Source organism: Mustela lutreola, chromosome X, assembly GCF_030435805.1.
Source record: "Mustela lutreola isolate mMusLut2 chromosome X, mMusLut2.pri, whole genome shotgun sequence".
Classification (NCBI taxonomy): domain Eukaryota; kingdom Metazoa; phylum Chordata; class Mammalia; order Carnivora; family Mustelidae; genus Mustela; species Mustela lutreola.
The window spans coordinates 56,241,578-56,265,221 of NC_081308.1; the positions used below are offsets into that span (position 1 = coordinate 56,241,578).

General features: G+C 42.7%; 2 protein-coding genes and 1 long non-coding RNA gene across 3 annotated transcripts in view; 1 reads left to right on the forward strand and 2 right to left on the reverse strand.

The window, feature by feature from the left end:
* Nucleotides 1–23,644, forward strand: part of LOC131822047 (conserved oligomeric Golgi complex subunit 2-like) — a 502,532-nt gene that overhangs the window by 261,013 nt on the left and 217,875 nt on the right. The window lies entirely within an intron of this gene.
* The window catches only part of LOC131822046 (conserved oligomeric Golgi complex subunit 2-like), a 31,625-nt gene continuing 16,909 nt past the window's right edge, over nt 8,929–23,644 (reverse strand). The window contains exons 2-5 of the mRNA XM_059158435.1: nt 20,439–20,600; nt 19,229–19,291; nt 11,904–12,083; nt 8,929–10,252 (exon numbers count right to left, since the gene is read on the reverse strand). Of these exons, the coding sequence (XP_059014418.1) occupies nt 10,151–10,252; nt 11,904–12,083; nt 19,229–19,291; nt 20,439–20,600 (507 nt within the window). The 3' untranslated portion in view covers nt 8,929–10,150. The remainder of the gene's footprint in view (nt 10,253–11,903; nt 12,084–19,228; nt 19,292–20,438; nt 20,601–23,644) is intronic.
* LOC131822058 (uncharacterized) lies at nt 12,801–17,411 on the reverse strand. The gene is made up of 4 exons (XR_009350078.1): nt 16,935–17,411; nt 15,274–15,377; nt 14,134–14,358; nt 12,801–13,015 (listed from the first exon to the last, which is right to left on the reverse strand). It is a non-coding gene; the product is annotated as an uncharacterized LOC131822058 (long non-coding RNA).

Sequence of the window (23,644 nt, forward strand, 5' to 3'; positions counted from 1 at the left end):
CAGGCTGGGGAGAGATAGCAAAACAGAAGTTTGAGAGGGCCCTAAAATCTCCTCCTGTGGGATTATTGGCCATTGAGCTTGAGAAAGGCTATTGTGAAAACTTGAAAGAGCATCAGATCAAACCCTTGGCCACTGGAGGTTGAAACTGACATGAGCAGCAATATCTCTATTCTTGACCCAAGGCCATAGGATGACAAGCTTTGCTTTTTCAATGTGGCCTCATGTCTCTATACTGCCCTATAAAGAAATTAATACAAATAAATGCTGAGAGTGTAAAGTGTAAGCAGAGCTCCCCTTGGCCAATTCCTAAGTTTTGTCCACTCCGAAGTGAGTATCACTTTGGTGAGTGCATTGCAGGAATTGGTCTTAATGATCAATGGCAGACCTCCATTCCAGAGTGACATAAAAAGCAATCTGCACCTCCTTCCTGATTTGTCTGTAATGGAACTTGCTTTCCTCAGGTCCCAGCATTCGAGGCAGATAAATATGTTCCCTTTCGTTGGCTCTTACTCATACTTCAGCAAGATTTCCCATGTGCTTTCCTTGGCTGGCTGGGAAACTGGACCACAATTATGGCATCTTAGGGGACAGGTGTGTAGAATTCCAGTGGGATCCTGGAACAGAACCTAATTGGAGATTAGAGACCATTGCAGTGCGAAGCTTTTCTTTGAGATCGAAAGAGGTGCATGTTATGCAAATATTAGCAAGTGTAAGTTCACACTGTCTATTGAAAATTTATAGACTCATTATGGTCAAGAAGGCTGGAAGATAAGTAGATTTTGGGAAAGATGCAGGTAAATTCAGGGAGGTGGCAAATTACCCCAGGGAAAGTAGAATGGCGAAAGTGTATGTCCCAAAGTTTTTAAAAAGATTTTATTCATTTATTTGACACACAGAGAGCCAGAAAGCACAAGTGGGGGGAATGGCAGAGGGAGAAGGAGAAGCAGGCTCCCCGCTGAGCAGGGAGGCAAGTGTGTGGGACTCAATCCCAGGACCCTGGGATCATAACCTGAGCTGAAGGCAGACACTTAACCGACTGAGCCACCCAGGCGCCCCCTGGCTCCAACTTCCAAAGATGGTATATGAGATACCTTTGGTGGGAAGGAATGAAGATCAGCAACTGTCCTTGATTCTGCTTCTCAGGAAGGCATTGTGATGTGGTGCCCAGGACTTTGGAGACAGACACACGCTTGGTGCCCTCCGGCTTTGCCGCTAAAGCAACACCTTCCAGAGGGCAGCTGCAGGCACTGGGTGGCATCACACAGGGTAAGACCCGGGAGGCACTCAGCCACGTACCCCTTCCACCATCCTGCTGGGTTTGAAAGAGCGCTATCAAAGTCCCTGCTGCCAAAGGACCATCCAGAGTTACATGTCCCATGGGGCACGCCGGCATTCCTTTACCCCTTCAGGTTATTGGCAGCAAGGCTGGAAATTTTTTAAATTGCCTGGGAAAATGATAGCAAACGGCTCCAAAAAGGAGTTTCAAAACACAGACTTCATACTATGTTTTGATTACATTTCATTCATTTGGCAGGTACTGACAGGGTGCTTAAGTGCCAGGTGCTGCTGCATTAGAAACGGACTTGAGAAGTTAACAGGAGGGGGCTCCAGCCCTCAACCAGCACAAAGTGGATCAATGGACGCATGTGACAGACAGATCACTCTGACGGGGAGTACTAGGTGCTCTCATAAGAAGGATGTGCTAGGAGCTAAGGGAACACTCGGGGGAAGCCAGCACCAACACTCGGGGAGAGCTGTGGGAAACATGATGGATGCAGATGGCTCCAGGGGGAATCAGAGAACTGCTCAGATCCCTGCTTCTTAAAAGCTCCAAATGCCCGCCGCTTCAAAGTGGAGGCTGGGAGAGCAGGGAGCTGGGGTGGGCACAGCGATGCCTGAGTTCTGACCTGCAGCCCCTGTGCTGTTTCACCTGTCCCTTTAGGAGTACAATGACATAGGATGTCACCAACGTAGGATCTACCCCTGCATCCTGGTACTGGGAAAGCACGCGAGGGCTGCGGAACTGAAAGCAAGAGTTGGTAGTTCCAGTAATGTGTGCAGGGTTTTAAGAAACTATACACGGGGAAATATCCTGTCTTGTTTGCATGTGTTTGTATCATGCACAATTTTTAACTGCAATCCTCCTTTTACCTTCTTCCCTGTTGTTAAGACTCTCCTCTCCTCACCGCTGCCTTTGTCCCTATAATACCTGTTGACAGCCTGGTGCTCATCCATGAGCTCTTTCGCCTCTATCCATGCACGCATGGGGCTCTGTCACTGTTTAACAAATATGGGCTCATTTTATCTACCTCTTGATCTAGTGCTTCCTGGTTAATAATACCTCCTGAATAACGTCCTTCTGTTTTTATCTTCATTTTTATAAAGAATGGCTGCTCACCTTTTATCAGGTGCCTTTATTTTCTATCAAATGCATTTATGGTCTTAAGAGTTTATTCACAGTTAATTTAGTGATGAGGTAAATCTTATTGATTTTCTGGTCTTGAGCTCCCTTTATTTTCCTGGAATGAATCCATGTTGGTCTCAGGATATAGTCCTTTGATAGATGCCTGACTTCTGTTATTTGCTAACATTAGTTCAGTTTCTGTTAACTAATCTGTCCTAAGCCAGATGTGTTCATAGCTTCCCCGTTCCTCCCTCTCAGGTTTGGGTATTAAAATTGTGCTCAGCTTCATCAAGTGAATTGACTTATTATTGCTTAATTGCCTGCTGCCATTTAACAGTAGAATGACAGCTATCCAGCTGCAAACCTGTCTGATCTTGGAACTCATCTTCTGAATTTTCCATTCTTGAATCATTTGGATGATTTGGTTTTCCTAGGAAATCATCGTTTCTTCTAGGTTATCAAATTGATTAGTATAAAGTGCCTTGCAGTTTAGTGATTCTTTTATATTATGCATTTGATTTTATATCTCTGTTCCCAATCCTTATCTGTTTTGCAACTCTCTCTCTCCCTCTCTCTGTCCCCTCCTCCCTGAAACCCCCCTTTCCCCATCCCCCTTCCCTCTCTCCCCACCTCCTCCCACACCCCATCTTCCCCCTCTCTTATCCGTAATAGGACATGTGAAGTTTTTTTTTATTATTTCATTAGTCTTTCATAGAAACAACTTTGAGATTATTTGCCCCTCATATTTTTTATTAGTTTAAAAATTTATCTTTATTATAATTACTTCCTTTCTTTTGATTGAGCTGCCCTTTTCTGATGGGTTTAAATGAGTAGTTTCTTTAATTCAAAAAAATGTTTGAAATTGAAGACATTTGACACTGAAGTCTCCTTAGAGTATAACTTCTGGTGTCTTCTTTAAGTTTTGGTATGAAATAGTCTCCTTTCCATTGCTTTCAAGATTTTCTTCAGTCGTCTTATGATTTCTTCTTTGACTGAAGACTGTATTTCTTAATGTGTATGTAGTTTCAATTTTTTGTTACCAGGTTATCTAATTCTGATTCTACTGGATTGTGATCAAAGAACTGTTCTTTAAATCTTTAATTTGGAAGGCTTGTAAAGGTTTCCTTTGTTGCCTAGTATGCAATTAATCTTTACAAATATGGCTTTTCTTAGGTGTAAGAAAGAAATGTTTTCCGAGGGAAATAAGGATGTCTATTTTCTTTTTTTTTTTTAAGATTTTATTTATTTATTTGACAGACAGAGATCACAAGTAGGCAGAGAGGCAGGCAGAGAGTGAGGGAGAGGAGGAAGCAGGCTCCCCGCGGAGCAGAGAGCCCGATGTGGGGCTCGATCCTAGGACCCTGGGATCATGACCAGAGCCGAAGGCAGAGGCTTTAACCCACTGAGCCACCCAGGCGCCCCAGGATGTCTATTTTCTGTGTGTCCTTGTATTTCCCTCCTTCTAGTAGATACTCCCATTTTAAAAGCTAAAATTTTACGTTGTTATTGCATTTTTAGAGTCTTTAGGTATTATGTTCTTAGATGTATACCTGCTTATACCTTTTACATCTTCTTTCCAAACTCTGCCTTTAAAAATGTCCCTCTTCATCTTAGTACCTATAACTTTAGACCCAACTTGTCTGCGATGAATTTTGCCATTCCGGCTTTCTCTTTTGCATGGTATCTCCTCACCTGATACATTCTCAATCCCTTTTGCATTTTAAGTATGTTTCTTGAACAGCGTGGATCTGTAACCCCCTGATAGGCGCCTTAATAGAAAAAGTCAGTCTGTACACATTTAAATTAATGATAAACAGTCATGATCTTATTCCTCCCATCTTATTTTGTTTGTTTTTATTTTCCCCATTTTTGATGTTTTTAATCAAGTTCATTCTTTTTCTACTTGATAAATATAGAAGTTCTTTGCATTTTTCGATGACAGCTTAATTGAGATATAATTCACAGGCCATACCACTCACCATCTAATGTGGACAATTTAATGGCTTTCACTATAGTTAACTATACTATACTGAACTACTTACACATTTTCATTATCCTCAAAAGAAAACTTTAGCCATCACCACCAGTCTTAGGCAACCCCTAATCTACTTTCAGTCTCTGTAGATTTAGCTATTCTGGAAATTCCATATAAATCAAATCATGCAATATGTGGTCTTCTGTGACTAACTTCTCTCAATCAGCAGAATGTTCTCAAGGCTCCTCTGTGTTGTGGCACATATCAAAATTCTATTCCTTTTCAAGGCTGAGTAATATTCCACTGGCTGGATGGATCACATTTTATTTATCTGTTCATCAGTTGATGAACATCTGGGTTGTTCTCACCTTTTTGCTATTACGAATAAACCCTAAACCTTCATGCACAAGTTTTTGTGTGGGCATAGTTTTTTTCTTGGCTCTATACACAGGAGTGATATTGGTGTGTCATATGGCAACTCTGTGTTCAGCATTTTGAGGAGCTACTAAACCGTTTCTAATGTGGCTGCACCATTTTCCAAGCCCACCAGCAATTTATAGGTTCAAGCTCTTCACATCCTTCCAACACCTGCTTTTGGGTTTTTTGATAGTAGCCATCCAAGTGGGTGGGAGGTGGTATCTCACAATGGTTTTGATTTGCATTTCCTGAATGATTAGTGATGTTGAGCATATTTTCATGTGCTTATTGTCCCATATATTTTATATATACCTTATATGTATCTTAAATATATATTATATATTTCATATTTTATTTATATTTAAATACATATTTAAGAATGTAAATATATTTACATACATATGTTTATATAAATATACGATAATGTAAAATATATTTATATATACATTTATATATTAATGTATACATTTGAATATTGGAGAAATGTGTATTCAAGTTCTTGCTCATTTTTTAAAAGATTTTATTTATTTATTTGAGAGAGATTTATTGAGAGAGATCACAAGCAGGCAGAGAGGCAGGCAGAGAGAGAGGAAGAAGCAGGCTCCCTGCTGAGCAGAGTGCCCGATGCGGGACTCGATCCCAGGACTCCGAGTTCATGACCTGCGCCAAAGGCAGCAGTTTAACCCGCTGAGCCAGCCAGGCGCCCCTCTTTGCTCATTTCTTAACTGGGTTGTCTTTTTATTTGAGTTGTAAGAATTCTTCACACAGTCTGAATGCATGTTCCTTATATATGACCTGCAAATATTTTCTCCCATTTAGTGGCTTGTCTTTTGACTTTGTCAATGGGGTCCTTGGAAGCACAATACTGGGACATTTTGGTTGAGTCCCATTCATTTGTTTATTATTTTTTTTAAGTTGCTTGTACTTTGGTGTTATGGCTGAGGAGCCATTGTTAGATTCAAGACCACTAACATTTACCTTTGTGTTTTCTTCTGAAATCTTTATCATTTTATTTTATTTTTATTTTTTAAAAGATTTTATTTATTTATTTGAGAAAGAGACAATGAGAGAGAGCATGAGCGAGGAGAAGATCAGAGGGAGAAGCAGACTCCCTGTGGAGCTGGGAGCCTGATGCAGGACTCTATCCGGGAACTCTGGGATCATGACCTGAGCAGAAGGCAGCCGTCCAACCAACTGAGCTACCCAGGCATCCCGAACTTTATCATTTTAATGCTTACATTTATGTCTTTGATGCATTTTGGGTTATTTTCTCTGTATGGTGTGAGGCAGGACTCCCGTTTCATTATTTGCATGTGGCTGCTTGGGAGTAAAATACTGTTCTTACCCCCATTGAATTGTTTGGCACCCTTGTCAAACATTAGTTGACTGTAATTTATTTTCCTTTTTTTTTTCCCCATTGAGGCATTTCATGTGCCATGTATATTATATTTGTAGGAAAAAGGAATCCAGGATTTTCCCTCCTGCCTGGAGTCTTCCTTCTTCATGGTGCATGATGCCAGAAAAATTTTTCCATGCAGTGAAACCAAACTGAGGGGATGGAAATATTCTGCCACTTTTCTAGATCTTGCAGTTATACAATTCTAGGGCTGGTCATGCCACACTTGTTTAACTTGCCCGTGAGGCTCACAGCAGTTTTCCCAGCTCTGTGGTCATCAATAATTTCAAATTTGCCAATGTACTCATGCTTCGTCATCACAGTGAAGAAATGGGACGATGACTTTGGTGCAGGGCCTCCTAAGAACCTGGCCTTCGCCTCCCCTTTCAGCAGTGTTAATGTTCTTGAGGGCATCTGTGGGACATTTGTTCACACTGTTACTGCAGCACGAAAAGATGGCAGAAAAAGCTTTTTTCCCTTTTATTAATATTTGGTCTTGTTCTCCTTCCCTTTCTCATAACCGAATGCGTATTTCCCCTCCATCATTTGAAAACTGCATACTGTTCACCAGCTGTTTTCCCCAGAATGAGACCTTGTGTACCAAGAATCCTTATTTCACGGTTATTATACACAATCTTAAAGATTTATGACTGTCCTCTTATTTTACACATGCATACACACGAAGCACTAAATACGGACTTTATCTGAATGGCTAAATGTTGGCCAAGACAGAAGCCAGTTGTAGTGGGAACTTCTAGGATAAAGATATAGTCTGAAGTTTTTGTTCTTTAAAAAAAGCCTTCATGGGGCGCCTGGGTGGCTCAGTGGGCTAAAGCCTCTTGCCTTCAGCCCAGGTCATGATCCCAAGGTCCTGGGATCAAGCCCCGCATCGGGTTCTCTGTTCAGTGGGGAGCCTGCTTCCCCCTCTCTCTGCCTGCCTCTCTGCCTATTTGTGATCTCTGTCTTTCAAATAAATAAAATCTTAAAAAAAAAAGGTCTTCATATTTTATTAAAAATTTTATGTGTCCAAATTCAAAAGGTTAACAATATAGTACAATAATAATAATAATAATATCATCTAATAATAATATAATAATTTCTCCTGCATAGTCACTTCTGCACACTAGTAAAATGAGATGTTTCTTTTCTTTTCTTTTTTTTCTTTTTTAAAGATTTAATTTATTTTATTTATTTGACAGACAGAGATCACAAGTAGGCAGAGAGGCAGACAGAGAGAAAAGGAGGGAAGTGGGCTCCCCGCTGAGCAAAGAGCCCGACGTGGGGCTTGATCCGAAGAGCCTGAGATGACCCGAGCCAAAGGCAGAAGCTTAACCCACCCAGGCGCCCCGAGATGTTTATTTTCATTTGGGATTATGGAGGGGCAAGGTGTTTTTGGCTCTCCTGCTGAAGTAGGGACTCCTGTCAGTATTGTCTCCACATTTTTCCCTAATAGTAGCTCTGGAAGATGAAGACGTCCCTCCATCTCCCAGACATGAGGGTTTGACCAGAACATGGGATGGTATAAGCTCATTGACATAGTCTCATGAACTAAGCCCTGGTTTATTGGCCACAGTCGTTCTCCAAGTATTTTCAGGAGTAAACTTCAGGTGTTGCCCTTACTCTAATTTTTCTTTCTGAGATTTCTGACTGCAATCGCTACTTCCTGCAGTCACTCGAGGAGAAACGAGGCATGTGGCAGCGCAACAGTGTGTTTTTCTTTCAAGATGACAGAATCACTCTTGATTTCTATATGCTTCTCAGATTTTCATATACGAACATGGATTTTGGTGTCTACCCTGAGGAGATGATACGTACGGTGTGAGGCACACCTGTATTCTCATGACACGTCACCTGGGTTACCCAGAACTTTCTGGGCCCGGCAGAAAGGCAGAAACCCGGGTGAATTCCTCATTGTTCCAGCAGGCTGTCAGCCCTCAAAGGCCTTCTGGATGTGTTTGTGCATCGCAGTGTCTGCTGTGTAAGATACAGAAAGAGCACAGTAGTTCAGAGGGGAAATATTTAGGAACACATTTTCCAGGAGGAACCAGGATTCAGTTTGGGTGACTCTTGATCATTTTTCATCTTCTGATGACTGAAAGTGGTAGTTAGTCTACAGTCATGGTTTTAACATGCATTTCGAATGTAATGTTAGTTTCCATCAACATAAAACTATAAGAACTGTCTTCCTAAAGGGCATTCGTGTAAGGCCCGTTATTTTCCAGCTTGATTAATGAAAACAAAATTTTTCTGTAATGCTTTCTTCCTACTCTGTATTAGTTTTCAGGACTGGATTGAAAGTGATTTATTGTGGATAGGGTTATACCTGCTCGTGGAATTTTTTTCTGTTCCTGGGTTTTTAAAGGCGGCAGAGTTGACTTTCTGATTTTAATTCATCTTCACTAGATGAAGAATTCACAAATAGGACTTTTTCTTGAAATAATCATAGCCTGGGGGCGCTTGGGTGGCTCAGGTCATGATCTCAGGGTCCTGGGATCGAGTCCCACATCGGGCTTCCTGCTCAGTGGGGACCCTGCTTCACTCTTTGCCTCCCCCTCTGCTTATGCTTTCTCTAATAAGTAAATAAATTAAGAACCTAAAAAAAAAGAAGTTGTATTTGACTGGAGCTTCATGTGGAGTGACAGAACAACAGAAGGACAAAGGGATATGAGACAGGAAGCACTGAAGGAAAACACAGAGGCGCACAGTACAGACAGATGTTCCTCAGCTAATGACGGCCTCGGCTTCTAATAAACCCATTGTTCAGCTGGAAATCTCTTTAGTTGAAAATGCATGGAAAACACCTAAGCGACTGAACATCAGAGCTTAGCCCCGCCAACCTTAAATGTGTTGAGAACACTTACAGTATTGCACAGTTGGGCAAAATCCTCTAACACAAAGCCTATTCCACAATAAAGTGTCTGGTATCTCATGTAACTTACTGAACACTGCACTGAAAGCCAGAATAGGACGGTTGACCCTTGTGATCACGTGGTTTGCCTGGGGGCTGTGCTCACTGCCCCTGCCCAGCATTACAAAAGAGGACCCTACTGTAGATCACCAGCCTGGGAAAAGATCCAAACTAAATGCATATCACTTCTGCACTATTATAAAAAGTCAAAAAACCATAAACTGAACCAAGGTGAAGTCAGGGATCTTCTGTACCAGGTGTGTTAGGGAAGGTCAAGCGCTCCTCTCTGGCCAGGAACCATAGTGGTATGGGGGAAAGTTCCACAGTAGAAAGTTCTACAGCGGAGAACCACTAGGACTCAAGCACCAAGGGTCACAGGTTGCACCAGGAAGACTGGATGCTCCTCTGTGGGCGATGAGAAGCCATGAGCGACTCAGAAAGGCTGCAGAGCTCTGGGCAGGTGGGACAGCTGAGGGCTGCAATGAAGAGGGACAGGTGGAGCTGGGAGACCAGGTGGGGAGAGCCCGCTACCCTCGAACAAAAGGCAACAAAGGTCTGGACTGGGATGACGGAGATGGTGGAAGGTAATGGGATATTCATGAAACAGAACTGGAAAGCCATGGAAATGAAATAAGAGAGGGAGGGAAAACCGAACATGACTTTAATTGCCATCAGTATAAAACGTGTTGAATTAAAATGAATTGGTATTTCTAGACCGATGATGACTTCACAATAATGGAAGGAAACCAATTTTGATTTTGAACCTGGTTAAGGAGAAAGTATAGACAAGAGAAAAGCAGAGGCTCTGGAGTCACACAAATGTCACCGTTGAGATTCGTCCCCACTCTTCATTCCCTTTCCCTGTAAACCCAGGCAAGCGACACCTGCCTCACAACACTGGTAACAAATAGGGAAGAGCACACGTTCCCGGGTCAGACAGGACAGCCAGGGATCAGCGGCACATGAGGAGGTGACAGGTGGTCACTAAACTGAGCTCAGGTGCATACACAGCAGTTTACGTCACCTTGAGATGGCTCCTTCTGTGACCTCTCAAAGAAGGCGGCAGTGGTGAGGAACGAACTCCAGGAGCTTAAGAGCATACATGATCTTCAGGCCGTCCGGATGAGACTCAACGATCTGCTCTACAATCACCTAGCAGAAGGAAGAGCGTTTTATTTTTATTTATTTATTTATTTGTTTGTTTGTGTTTTTGTTTGTTTTTAAAGCACCTACAAGAGAAGTATGAACTATACACTACAGAGAAAAGAATCGAGTAAACCTTAAAAATGCACTTCGTCCTTCCCCCTCCCCACTCAGTATGCTTTCTAAACAGGAGGTAAGTAACAATGGCACAAAAATCTAGGTCCAGGGATTTGGGAATACTGCTCCAACCCTGGGGGACACAGAGGCTGAGGGACAGAGACTGGCCTGAAGCTAAAACATCACACACACTCATCTGCTTCCCTTCTGAGCTTAAAAGCGAAATACTGTATCTGTAGACAACAGCTCTGTACCATCTTCACCCTGGCCTTATCCTCTACCGTCTCCAGAACAGGGAAAGGGCTGAGATGGAAAGTGATGGAAGAAAACACATCTTATTTTGCTTTAGTATTTTATTTTTTTTGGTGAGGCTGAGTTTCAGGAGGTGAATGACAAGCATACAAACTTAAAATACAAACGTGGCCACAGTTCATTTAACGACACGGAAGCATAAAGTACTTCCCTAATTTAGCATATTAGATTCAGTTCAATGAAAAGGGCATAAATTAAATACCTAAAATATTTTCATTTAGTGACAAAGAATAATGTGATCTTTTTCACCCCCACAGAGAGAGCTATGAACTATAATAGGATACATACAAAGAACTGACAGATCATTTTCTTTTAGTAGTCCTAATGAAGCTGAGAAGATTACTCAAATTAATCCTTCAATTTCACTTCTATCACTGGGATACTGTCCCGTTTTAAAACTGGAAGCCTTTCATCCTGAAGTCATGGTGGGTAGCTTTATACTTACCGGACAGAAAGAACACTCGCACTGGCAGTTGACTGGAAGAAAGCCCTCAAACACTGAGACTGGCTTCATGACTTCTGTCAGCCTGAACTAGATGAAACCGACGCTCTCTAAATGGGAAGCTGCTGATTGCTGGCGGCCTCACACGGTGCAGCCCATACTCCGGCCGCTCAGAGGCAAGATACACTGACTCCCTGTATTTAACTGTAACGTCCTAGGTCAAGAACACTGGGTAACCAAGTTCTGGACTTAAGGTACTACCCTGCTAACTCGCCCTTAAAAGCCCTTTATCTTTGAATATTCCCTCCCTCCCACCTTCCTAGCCTGGCAAACTCCCCCATGGTCTTCAAGACTTAGGCCACATCAATTCTGCGAAGATGCCTCCCCTCACGGACTTTCCCTGAGCACAGAGCTGTCTTCCACCTCCTCCAGTGGGCATGGGCGCCTTGGTGGGGTCACGCTTTTCGGCAACTTCATTGACGTATAACTTAGGGAAATGGAAATTGACCTGAAAATGTTCTGATCCGTACCTTCTTCCTAGGCAAGTCCCTCACCCCTACTAAATTAAGATGATCCCTTAGCTATGGCATCACTGGAAGAGACCAGAGTGCATGCCTGATTCCTGGCATGCTGATGGGCACCAAGCGGGACCAACCTTTTCTTACAACCAGAAGAGCAGGAACTAGGAGCATCTTCAAGGAAGAGCCCTGAGCTCTCTCGCACCCAGTCAAGAAATGAAGCCAGATTAGATGCTCTGTGTTTGCGGAATGAGGTGCATGGGGCACAAACCTCATCCATGTACGGTTTCACCAGTACTTGACAGACTAACGCCTCTGCATCCCGTGTCTTGTCAATTGTAGGGTAAGTCCGGAGGCAGTGCCATATGATGTCCACATTGGAAGTCTGAAGCCCTTCTAGCAGCAGGCCTCCCAGGGACTGCTGCAGCATGGCCGTAATGTGGGCTATACGCTGCAAGAACAGAGAGACCAGGAAAGAAGGTCCAGGCACAACAGTTTCTAAAAGCTCAAATATATGTGTATAATTTATATACATATGTGTTATACATATAAAGCAAGCCTCTAATTCTACCAGAATATATGTAAGATTAAAATCCCAACATTTCCTAGAGAATAAGAATCAATCTCTTCTCCCCATGATCGCTTGCTTTCTTTCTTTCTCTTTCTTTTTTTTGTTTAAGGTTTTTATTTATTTATTTGTCGAGAGAGAGCACAAGCACACGAGGAGGCACAGGCAGAAAGAGAAGCAGGCTTCCTGCCAAGCAAGGAGCCCAAGGTGGGACTCAATCCCAGGACCCTGGGATCATGACCTAAGCCAGAGGCAGTGGCTTAACGGACTGAGCCACTGAGGCGTCCCCTCCCTATGATTTCTTTGAAAGTAAGTCGGCTTCATCAAAGTGAAGTTTAGACAATTACTGAACGACAAAAAGTTATTTGCCTCTTAAGGTACGGAGTAAATCTGACAAACGTGCATTTAAACCCAGTCAAAGGCTTTGGATAAATGAACTCTGACTACATCATATGATGTGTCAAGTTACATGAAATTCAGAATTAATTTTACTTGCACAGTTTGGAGACTACGCTTGTGTCTTTACACAAAATCTATCTAGCGTGACATAATGGAAGCAGGGTCCCAAGCAAGAGACACTGAAAAAAAATTCAAGCTAGCTTCAAAATCCTGTAGAGTAGCAATTATCAGGGGGCAATGCTAGGTCAAACCAAAATCATCCAGGAAATTCGCAAACAGCAAATTGAAAATCGAAACCAACACTTACTGGTCTTACTTTGTCCAGAAGAGGCAGGCCTTTGCTCTGAACAGCATGAAACTGTAACTGGTTAAATTCTGTGGCAATTCTCTCCAAAATCTCTCTAGTCCAGAGAGGGCTAGTAGAGACAATTAGAGAAGTGTAATTCCCAAAGTTAAAACCTGCCACCCCCACTGCCCCCCATGCCACCTGCACCTGCATGCCATCAATTTTCAGGACAAACTGTCTGTGCAGCAGGCCCCAGGTGCGAGGGGTGAGGAGTGGGGAGGTCGTAGAAGCCACCGACGCAGCCTGGCCCAGGCCACAGGGCCCAGGCAAGGGGATGGAGCTATTTTAGGTCAGTGTGGGTACAACTGCATGTTTCCACCACGTTCCTCGGGCTCTCCCATTCGTGCCCTTCTTCTCCCTTCTTTTCCCATTCTCTACCCCCCTCCTCTCTCTTTCCCTGTCCTACCGTTCATACCCGCATCCCCCTCTTCTTCTCCGCCTGCCTCATTCTCCCTCCCAAGTACCTCCCCAGTACTAACTACTGCTGTCTCCTCAATCAGCTAAAACTGACCGCCTAGCAGCAACCTGGGAAATCGCTCAGAGCAGCGGACTCCAAGTTTACATTTACCCAAGGGCAGAAAGAGCAAGCTCGGTGCTCCGGGAGCTGGTGAGAAATCACTCACAGTGCATCTGCCATCAAGTGGACTGGATACACTTCCCTCTTGCCCCCCACATTAGAAAGCGTCAACCCCATTCAAAAAGAAGCTGAACAGTGAAAGAAAAAACAAAACAAAACAAAACAAAACACAACAAAGGCCCCAAAGCCCCTGCTGGGCTCTATGAGGCATCCCACATCTGAGGATGGGCAGTCAGGTAGTGAGGAAACACACTGTAAGGAAACCCAAAATGTCTGGAGACCTGCCACGGTGTGCCCCGTCCCAGAGCATCAGAACTGGTGTGGAGGGAAGGCAAGCGCTCGGCACGACCAACACCGAAGCCTAATCCCAACCTCTACTGATTGATCCCATGCGCATTTCCTATTTATCCTTATCTCAGCATTTCTGGGCCTGGCAGAGCATGATGGATTTACCATGCGCTGACGCTGCTCTGGCTTTCCTGACTCTAGAGCTCAGAGCTGCTCTTCTGGAGAAAAAAGTCCTCCAAGGTAATTCTGAGCAAGAAAGCGCACAATGTCTGTTTATCAAGGACAGTGTTGCAAAGGGACAGGATTGTAGACACAGAGCTCACCGAGGTGTTTCTATCCGAGGAGCACAGCAGCAACAGCAAAGACGGGAAGAACACTGGAGGGCCAGCTCCCCAGGGGCCGAACGTGGACATGGCTGGAGGGGCTGCAGGCGCTGCCAAGGGCCGCAGCGAAGCAGAGCCGCGGGAGACACACAGGCTGCAGAAGGGCCGCGTACAGACTGTCTGCTAAGTGTGGACGAACGGGGGCAGAAGCACGAGTGCTACGGGCTAGAGACACAAGCACAGTGGAGGCTGACCACTTAGTTGAATGCCTTGATGTGAAAGGGGGCAGACACCTAGGACCAGAGAATCGCTTCCTTTGGGATGTGTCCGTTCTTAATGTCCATCATGAGACATGTGGAGCATATGGTCTCTCAAGTTCCTTCCAAATCTAAAACCTTAATTCCTAAAATTTAGAAACCTAACTCCGCCTGCAGGGGGAGGGACTGTTAGCCTCACACAACAGAGCACGCAGGGCACCAGGCGACCTTGACGCAGGCAGCCCAGCTGGCATGTGCAGGACCAGCCCGGGCTACTCCCACTGCAGCACTGTGCGTCTCACGGTGCTGACAGGACCTAACTACTCATTTTCTGAGTCACTCATCTCCCCTGGCTGACTGAAAATTCACACCAGGAAGGGAACAAGACAATCACAGTATAAAAAAGAGAGCCATCATCTTTTTCCTATTTCATAAGCTTTTTCTTTCCTGTTTGTAAATTTCAACTGGATGTGTCCTATACTGTTTCATAATAATATAATGCTGGTGCAAAATACATCAATGGTAATACTCTGGGCATGTCTAGGAAAAAATAAATGAGATGGAGAAAAACCAAGATGAATGGTAGGTATGCCTTAAAGATCAACAGGACTTTGCTAGTCCTCAGGGAAGGTGATTCCAAATATACTTTTCCACTGCAAGCATAAGGACGTGTTGGAACTGTGGTCTATAACCAAAGGGTTTATAGGAACGTGTTATAGATTTCACCATTTCATGCTCTCCACTCTCCTGGAGCTACATTCTAGCCACAAACCTGGATTTTCTTCTTGTTCATAAATGAATTCTAACTAAGCCGTCCCCGCCTAATTAGACTGGATGTGAAGTATTAATTTATGTGCTACTTAGTTAAAAAAAAAATGCTTACCTGCTTGCTTCTAGTGCAGAGGTTTCTTTAGAACTTTGTGAATTTAAGATTTTTTCAATCTTTTCAACTGATCAAATAACTTGTATAAGCCTCAACACACACATCTATAAAAATAAAAATTAAGCAAACAAAAAACGTCACCATCTTTACTCTTAATCATCTTTATTTCCCATGCTAAATGCAGGAAAATATAAGAACAAAAGTTAACTTCAAATATATAGGGCATGCTATATTTTGAATATTTCTATGAAACACAGAATTCTCAAGAATTCAAATCTTAGTTCTAGAATAAGCATACTTCCATATTCTATTGCAAGTTTATAGAGAAAAAAAAAAACCGACTTTGCTTTCTCATATTCTATACTCTTATTTCTTCTTTTCCCCATCCTGAATCTTTCTATGGGCATTTCTTTCCTATTTTTTTTAAAAAGATTTGTTTATTTGAGAGAGAGAGAAACTGCATGTGCACATGCAGGGGAGGGGCAGAGGGAGAGAGAGAATCTCGAGCAGATATCCTGCTGAGGACAGAGCTCAATGCAGGGCTCAATCTCACGAGAGTCGGACGTTTAACCAACTGAGCCACCAGGCACCCCTCCATTTGTTTTCTTATGGCCCTTTATTCATGTTTTAACTTTGGCTTCCGATCATACTGACCCTCTCAGTTTACATGTGCATATACCTATAAGACCTTTTACACTACAAATATTATCAAAGAGGTTGAGGAACATTATGAAAACTCTCATCCTAAAAGAACAAAAAATACAAAGTCATCCATTCAATAAATAGTTACTGAACACCGCTGGGAGCTCGACATTCATTCCGACGGGGGGTGGGGGAGGAGGGGGGACACGAGAAAATAAAGCAAGAAATACACCCTGCTCTCATAAAGCTTACTGTTTTGTCTGGAAGCGCATGACAAGCATTCTTTGGATAAAAGCTGTGAGGAGACCCAGAGGCGAATTAAACAGAAGGTCCCTCAAACAGGCTTTCTCCCCACTGAGATTTTAACAAATATGCTAATAATACACATAGAAAACATTGTACAGAGCAGCAGGCGAGAGTCAGAAGCCCAGACTCCCAATGCCCGCTGTGCCCCTACATCGTTATGATCATGAATGACATCGGGGACACTTGAAACTGGAGATAGCACTAAGGGGCACACTCCCGGGGTGAGCCCTCAGATGTACAGAGCTGTTGCCTGTCTCACACACCTGAAACTAAGCCAACACCGCATGCTAACTACTGGGAATCGAAAAAATTAAACTGAACACCAGAGCATAAAGAACACAGGATCAGAAAATAACAACAAACCTATGGCAGAATCCTGAGTTTGCTTTGGAAAGCCCACTTCTCCACTAGTCTCTAATATAGGCCTATTTTCTTTACAGGGCTGCTGACAATTTATACAGTCGTTAACTGTCAAGCGCTGCACCGACAACAGTTATCACTGTTTCTTGTTCTGGAAAAAGTGGGTGATCTTGAGATCGTGTGGGTACCTCTAAAATTCTGTCTTATTATTTCAGGTAGATAACGTGACATAATGCATAAAATGCACATGCGTGAGAGCTTTGAAAAAAAGCTGAATAGTGCTGACAAGTTCGTGGAGACAAGAGGAGAAGGCTTCAACTGGCATGCAGCATAAGAAATTTACTGGAGGGTACCTTTTTCTTCCTTATGTCCTCTTGTTTACACATTCGTTCATCTACTGCCCGAATTCCTTAACTGACAGATGACCTGAGACTCTTTAAAAGAATAATAAAGAAAACGTATTACAGACATTGTTTTGTCACATTATCAAGTTCCTACATCTCATTCAATTCCACAGAACTTAATACCTGTGCACCAGTACTATGCAGATATTGACAAAAAAAAAAAGATATACCAGACACAGTTACTGTTGAGGGGACTCATGATCTGGGGGCATAATGACACGAAGGCAGGGTCACATGGCCAGAAGAAGAATGACACATATACAGTGAAAGTTATGGGGATGAGGGGGCTTAGAATGGAGAACAGATAATATGAAGCAAAGTACAGGAGAGTCTGGAAATGCGACGGGGCTCGAATCAGACTCTGAAAGCCATGTGTACACAGCTGCCGAGGTGGGGAGGGGTTGGGGAGCAGATATAAGTGCAGACACACTCAGGGACAGGGGCAGACAGGCACACAGCCATGTGCACTGCAGGCTTCCTTCTGGAGAGAAGCAGAAATAGGAATGGAGGGCCAACTTCACTGAGATGAGGTCTTTAGATTCTGCATATTTTGGAGAACGGGAGAATGTCAAAGCACTGATGCATGATGATGAAATGTGGGTATGGAAATACCAGGAATCAAGAATGAAGAACAGAAGACCAGAAAAAGGCAGAGCGCAGAGGTGGAGAAACATGTCCAGAAGCTAATGAATAAAGAGATAATTAGGAATTAGGGCCAAAACAAAGGTTAACAGAAACAACTAGAATGAAGTAGGCATATCACAAAAATTCCACAGGAAGGTGAATTAATTCACTCCATCAACATTATGAAACACCTCCTGGACGTCAGTATTGTGGCAGCCCACAGGGATACAATGAAGACAGATATAGTCGTATCCCTCAGTGGTCTGAGAATCTCACAAAACAGCTTCAGAGTTGGGACCAGAAAGGCAGGTCAGGCCTGTGGCTGAGCAGGACCAAAGTGGCCATAAAGACAGGCCATGGAAAAGGGAGGGGATACGGAGATGGCAGGGGGTGAGGCGGGACGGAAGCCTGTGTGAGTAGAGCAAATCTGCCTCTGGGGAGGGGGTTCAAGAGAAGAGTGGGAGGCCAAAGGAAGGCTAGGCTTGGGAAACAACAGCACTATGAGGCCCTGGGAGGAAGAGGCACACCAACGAGGCAGTGGGAGAGCCCCACAGCGGCTGGTGTGGAATCCAACAGCGGACCACGAAAATCCCTTCCATTCCAAGGAAAAGTACCTTTAACAAGATTTTGTAAAATTCAAATGAGACATAAACCATGGAAAGTATTGGCTACCTCAAGGCACAACTCAAGATTTTTACCTCTTTCACGAACTCTTTCCTGCCTGCCCCTCCCCTAGGCTTCTCGGCACTGATATTTCCGTTACTCTGCATTTTTCTTGGTTCTAACCATGTACTGTGTCTTCCCTTAAATTATGTTCTCCTTATATTCTCTCTAGGATGCAGGCACTGTCTTAGGGGAGGGATGCACGAGGCCACTCAAGCTAGAGGAGACACACAAGGAAGGATGGTGTCGTTTATGACAAGTTTACGACAGGGCATCAGAACGGACAGAGGCCGGAAGTCAGGGCACCAGACACAGACGGGGGGGGGGGGGGGGGGAGACAGGGCAGCACAGTTTTCTGTTAGAAGTGATGCCACAACTCCCCCTCCACTGTTCACCCAGGTGGAGTTCCTATTCCCAATGGCTTAGAGGTGGGGAGTCCCATTCCCACAACAGAGATTTTTCTGAGAGAACATGCAAATGTAACATTTATTAAGTATTACATTTTATTTATATTATCCTTCAGTTCCATTAGGGATTACACAGTTTTTGTAGATCAGCCCAGGAACCTAACCACATGTAGATTACGTGGGGGGGGGGGATATTTATAAGATTACAAACTGTTAAAATACAAGTCATTCGTAAGTTAGAAACCACTTACATATGACCAAAGTGGCATTAATACGTTGAATTTGGAAATATGCTTCCTCTCCCCTGACATTTTAAGGTTGTCTACTCTGAGAATATGTCTTCTTCAAATCAAACATGTTTTTTTAGGTTTTTAGCATATGCAAAAACAAAATCATTTACAACTCTTCTGAAGGTGAATATTATAATCATGAACCGTTAAAATACAACCACCAGTACCACCAAAGTAACAGATGAAAAGAATTCTTAGAGAAAAGCCGACAAGGACAACAGGCGTCACAGCAGACTGTTTTCATTAATTTGGGACTTACCAGAACTTCTCGTAACTGTCCCAAAGGCACAGAAAGTTGATTGAGGGCTTTGTCCATGCCAACCTAAAGGCAAAACCAGGTTGGCACAAACACATCACGATAAGGAGTAATAGTGATGTATCTATTTAACAATCAAAGCAGTACCAGATTTAAATTATTTTTTTTGGCACAACCGTATTTTGCTACATAACTAGCTAAACAACAGAAGTGTTATTTGGCCATTAATGTTGTTCATAGAATATGAAAAAAATCTGTTGAAATACATGAAACTATAAAAATAAGGGAAGTCATGAGAAACGAAAGTTTCCTTAAGAACAATTTGCCTTTAGATGACATTTTAAATGAATGTGAAAAATTTTCAGAGTAGGTGAACAGTTCTCTGTCTGTAACTGATGATACTCAGCCAGCTGATGTGAAAGTCTGATGGGCTACGTCTCTCTTAAACATTATTATAAGCCTTGAGAAAAATAGAAATTAAACAGAAGTAAAATTTTCTAGGTTTTTAATAGTATTGGGATATTTATCTTAGTGGTATATTTCCCAAAAGCAAATGTGCATCATTAATTTTAATGCTTCTTGAAATTCCCACGGAGCTGCAACTTTCTGTGCTTCTCTGGACAAACAGATTTAAAACAAAATGAAGCATCAACAAGGAGACTTTTCTGCCAAGTAACAAAATTCAACATTTCTAAATGGCTTTTACAAACAATTGATAAGCTCACTGCAAATCATTCTTATATTGTTATAAAACCAAACTTTTAAAATATCAATATTGGCCAATGTTCCCTCAACCTAGCTCTGGCTAACATATACCTGGGAGTAAATTAAACATTGTAAGAGTGGTGGACATTTGCTCCTACAAATTAGTCTAAATCAAGGAAGACTTCAGGGTAATCACTTAGCAACTAATAAAACAACCCCTTGGGTATTATCATCCTTTACTTTTCACTGTTGACTAATGAATTTGAAACATAATCTAACTAGAGCAACCTTAAATGAATAAAAACTAAAACAAACAAAAAAATGTATTCCAAAAAGTTTAGTTCTTTTATTAATGAAATTGGTAATTTCTTCAAGTTTCTGGTGGGGTTGGTGGGGTAATCAACTAAAAGGTTTCTAAAAACTCTGCCCTTTTAATAAATATGAAGGAGAGAGAAAGTGTGTGTGTGTGTGTGTGTGTGTGTGTAGGACTTGTGAATTTCAGGTTTACCAAGTTTGTGGAAAGGTTGACAAAATGTGCATAATCCTTGTTGATGAGCTCGACCATGGCTATTTTAAGAAGTTTATAGTAGAGTTCCAGATCTCCTCTTAGTTCCTCCAGCTGGACATGCTTCCTACAGTCAGACACAAAGTGATCGACGTCAAAATCTTCCTGAAAATCAAACCAGAAAGAAAAAAATGATTGCAATGTTACCACATTTTACATAGAAAAATAAGATCAGAGAAAGAATAAGAGGCCGTTTACTGCAGGGGAACACACACAGGGACATCAGGGGGTCTGCTCACTTCCTAAGATTATGGGAAAGGGGGCCCCTCACCAAGACCATTCTCTCCTGTTGCCTAACTCTACAGGTATTTTATTTCTTTTAATTATACATTTCAAAGAGGCTCTTCTTAAAATAGAAACAGCTTTTTCTTCTTAATTTTAAAAGTAACAAATGTTCACTGTCAAACTTTCAACCAACCAAGAAATACTTATGTAAGAGAGAAAAAAAAAATCACCCACTCTCTAATGCTCTGCAGTTAAGCACTGTTAATGTTTATTTTTCTTCACTATTTAGCACAGCGATTCACATTCTTCCAGACTTTGTTTTGGTCTTTCTCTTTACTTTTTTTTTTTAAGATTTTATTTATTTGAGAGAGAGAGACAGAGAGAACAAGTGGGAGAAGGGTCAGAGGGAGAAGCCGGCTCTCTGCTGAGCTGGGAGCCTGATGCCAGGGTTCATTCCAAGACCCTGAAATCAAGACCTCAACCGAAGGCAGACGCTTAACTGACTGAGCCACCCAGGTGCCCTAGTCTTTCTCTTTAAAATATAAATTACTTTTGGGGTGCCTGGCTGGTTCAGTGGGTTAAGGCCTCTGTCTTTAGCTCAGGTCATGATCCCAGGGTTATGGGTTCAAACCCCGCATTGGGCTTTCTGCTCAGCAGGGAGCCTGCTTCCCTGTCTCTCTCTCTCTGCCTGCCTCTCTGCCTACTTGTGATCTCTGTCAAATAAGTAAATAATTTTTTAAAAAATAAATATCAATTACTTTTTAAAGAAACTGACATATAATGGACACATGTTAGTTTCAGGCGTACAACATAAAAATTCCATATTTTTATCTGTTGTGAAATGATCACCCTAAGACTAGTTAACATCCATCACCAAACATACACACATTTTTTTCTTGTGATAAGAACTCTTAAGCTTTAGCAACTTTAAATATATAATAATATAGGGCACCTGGGTAGCTCAGTGAGTTAATGCCTCTGCCTTCGGCTCAGGTCATGATTCCAGGGTCCTGGGATCGAGCCCCACATCAGGTTCTCTCCTCAGCAGGGAGCCTGTTTACTCCTCTCTCTCTGCCTGCCTCTCTTCCTACTTGTGATCTCTGTCAAATAAATAAATAAAATCGTAAAATATACATTTATATATATATATATAATATACTATGCAGCCATCAAAAGAAATGAAATCTTGCCATGTGCAATGATGTGGATGGAACTAGAGAGTATGCTGAGTGAAATGATCAGAGAAAGACAATTATCATACCATCTCCCTGATATGAGGAATTTGAGAGGCACAGTGGGGGGTGTGGGGGTAGGGAAGGAAAAAAATGAAACAAGATTGGATTGGGAGGGGGGCACCTGGGTGTCTCAGTGGGTTAAAGCCTCTGCCTTTGGCTCAGGTCATGATCCCAGGGTCCTGGGATCGAGCCCCACATGGGGCTCTCTGCTCAGTGGGGAGCCTGCTTCCTCCTCTCTCTCTGCCTGCCTCTCTGCCTACTTGTGATCTGTCTGTCCAATAAATAAATAAAATCTTTTAAAAAAAAGATTGGATTGGGAGGGAGACAAACCATAAGAGACTCTTAATCTCACAAAACAAAGTGAGGGTTGCTGGGGGGAGGGGTGTAGGGAGAGCGTGGTGGGGTTGTGGACATTGGGGAAGGTATGTACTATGGTGAGTGCTGGGAAGTGTGTAAGCCTGACAATCCACAGACCTGTAACCCTGGGGCTAATAATACATATTTCTAATAAAAAATAATAAAATAAATATACAATAATACACAGTATTATTTACTACAGTCACTATGCTGTGCATTACATCCCCAGGGCTTATATTATTAACTAGAAGTTTATACCACTGGACCCCTCATCTATTTCCTCCACAACCTCGCCTCTGGCAACCACCAATCTGTTCTCTATGACTTCATTTTGTTTTGTTTTTTAGATTCCACATGTGAGGGAGATCATACAGTATTTCTCTTTCTCTGTCTGACTTATTTCACTCAGCACAATATCCTCAAGGTCCATCCATGTTGTTGCAAATGGCAAGACTTCCTTCTTTTTGTGGTTGAGTAATATTCCATCGTATACACACACATTTTCTTTATCCATTCACCCCGTTGGTGGACACTTTAGTTATTTCCAAGTCTTGGTTGTTGTAAATACTGTGATACTCACTACTGTGAGTGTGAGTCTTGCTGGCCGCTAGAGCCAGGTGATCTAGAGGTATACCCTGGGTAGCAACTGCAAACCTCGGGGCATCATACGAGCATTCAAGCTCCTTTCCAGGAGATACCAGAAAGCAGAAGCGAGGCAGAGGGACAGCGCAAAGATGGTACCCATCAGCTCCATCTTTGGAGAATACCTTACTAGGCTCCTAGATCCATGTTAAATGAGATGCCTGCCCCTCAGGGCTTTAAGATAAGCAAATGAGCCTCTTTCACAGAAATCTGAACGCATTTCAGTCTGCTGCTTCTGTGCTGAGTTCCAGGGTGGGTCAGTCTACTCGCGCGACTGCTTTAAGAACTCTTTCTCAGTTTGCTATAGCCTTGTGGGTCTCATGGGTGCAAGCTCTGATGGCTTTCAAAGCTGGATGTTTTGGAGTCTTGTCTCTTAGATGTACATCTTGAAAGTTGGGGTGCCAGAAGTGGGGCTCAAAGCCTTTACTCCTCAGGGAGAAGCCTGGGGTTGTTAGTACCCTCTCAATCCCAGGTCGCTGTACCAGGGGTGGGTTTTATGGCAAGAGTGATTCTTACTTCAACATAGGTTTTTTTCCTTACTCACCTACTGTGTAGGAGTCACTCAGCTAGTTGTAGGGTTTTTTCCACAGGAAATTTTTCCATATGGAGCTATAGATACAGTGTGTATTTCATAGAAGAGATGAGTTCAAGATCCTCCTATGCCACCATCTTGAATGGAAATCCCAGACC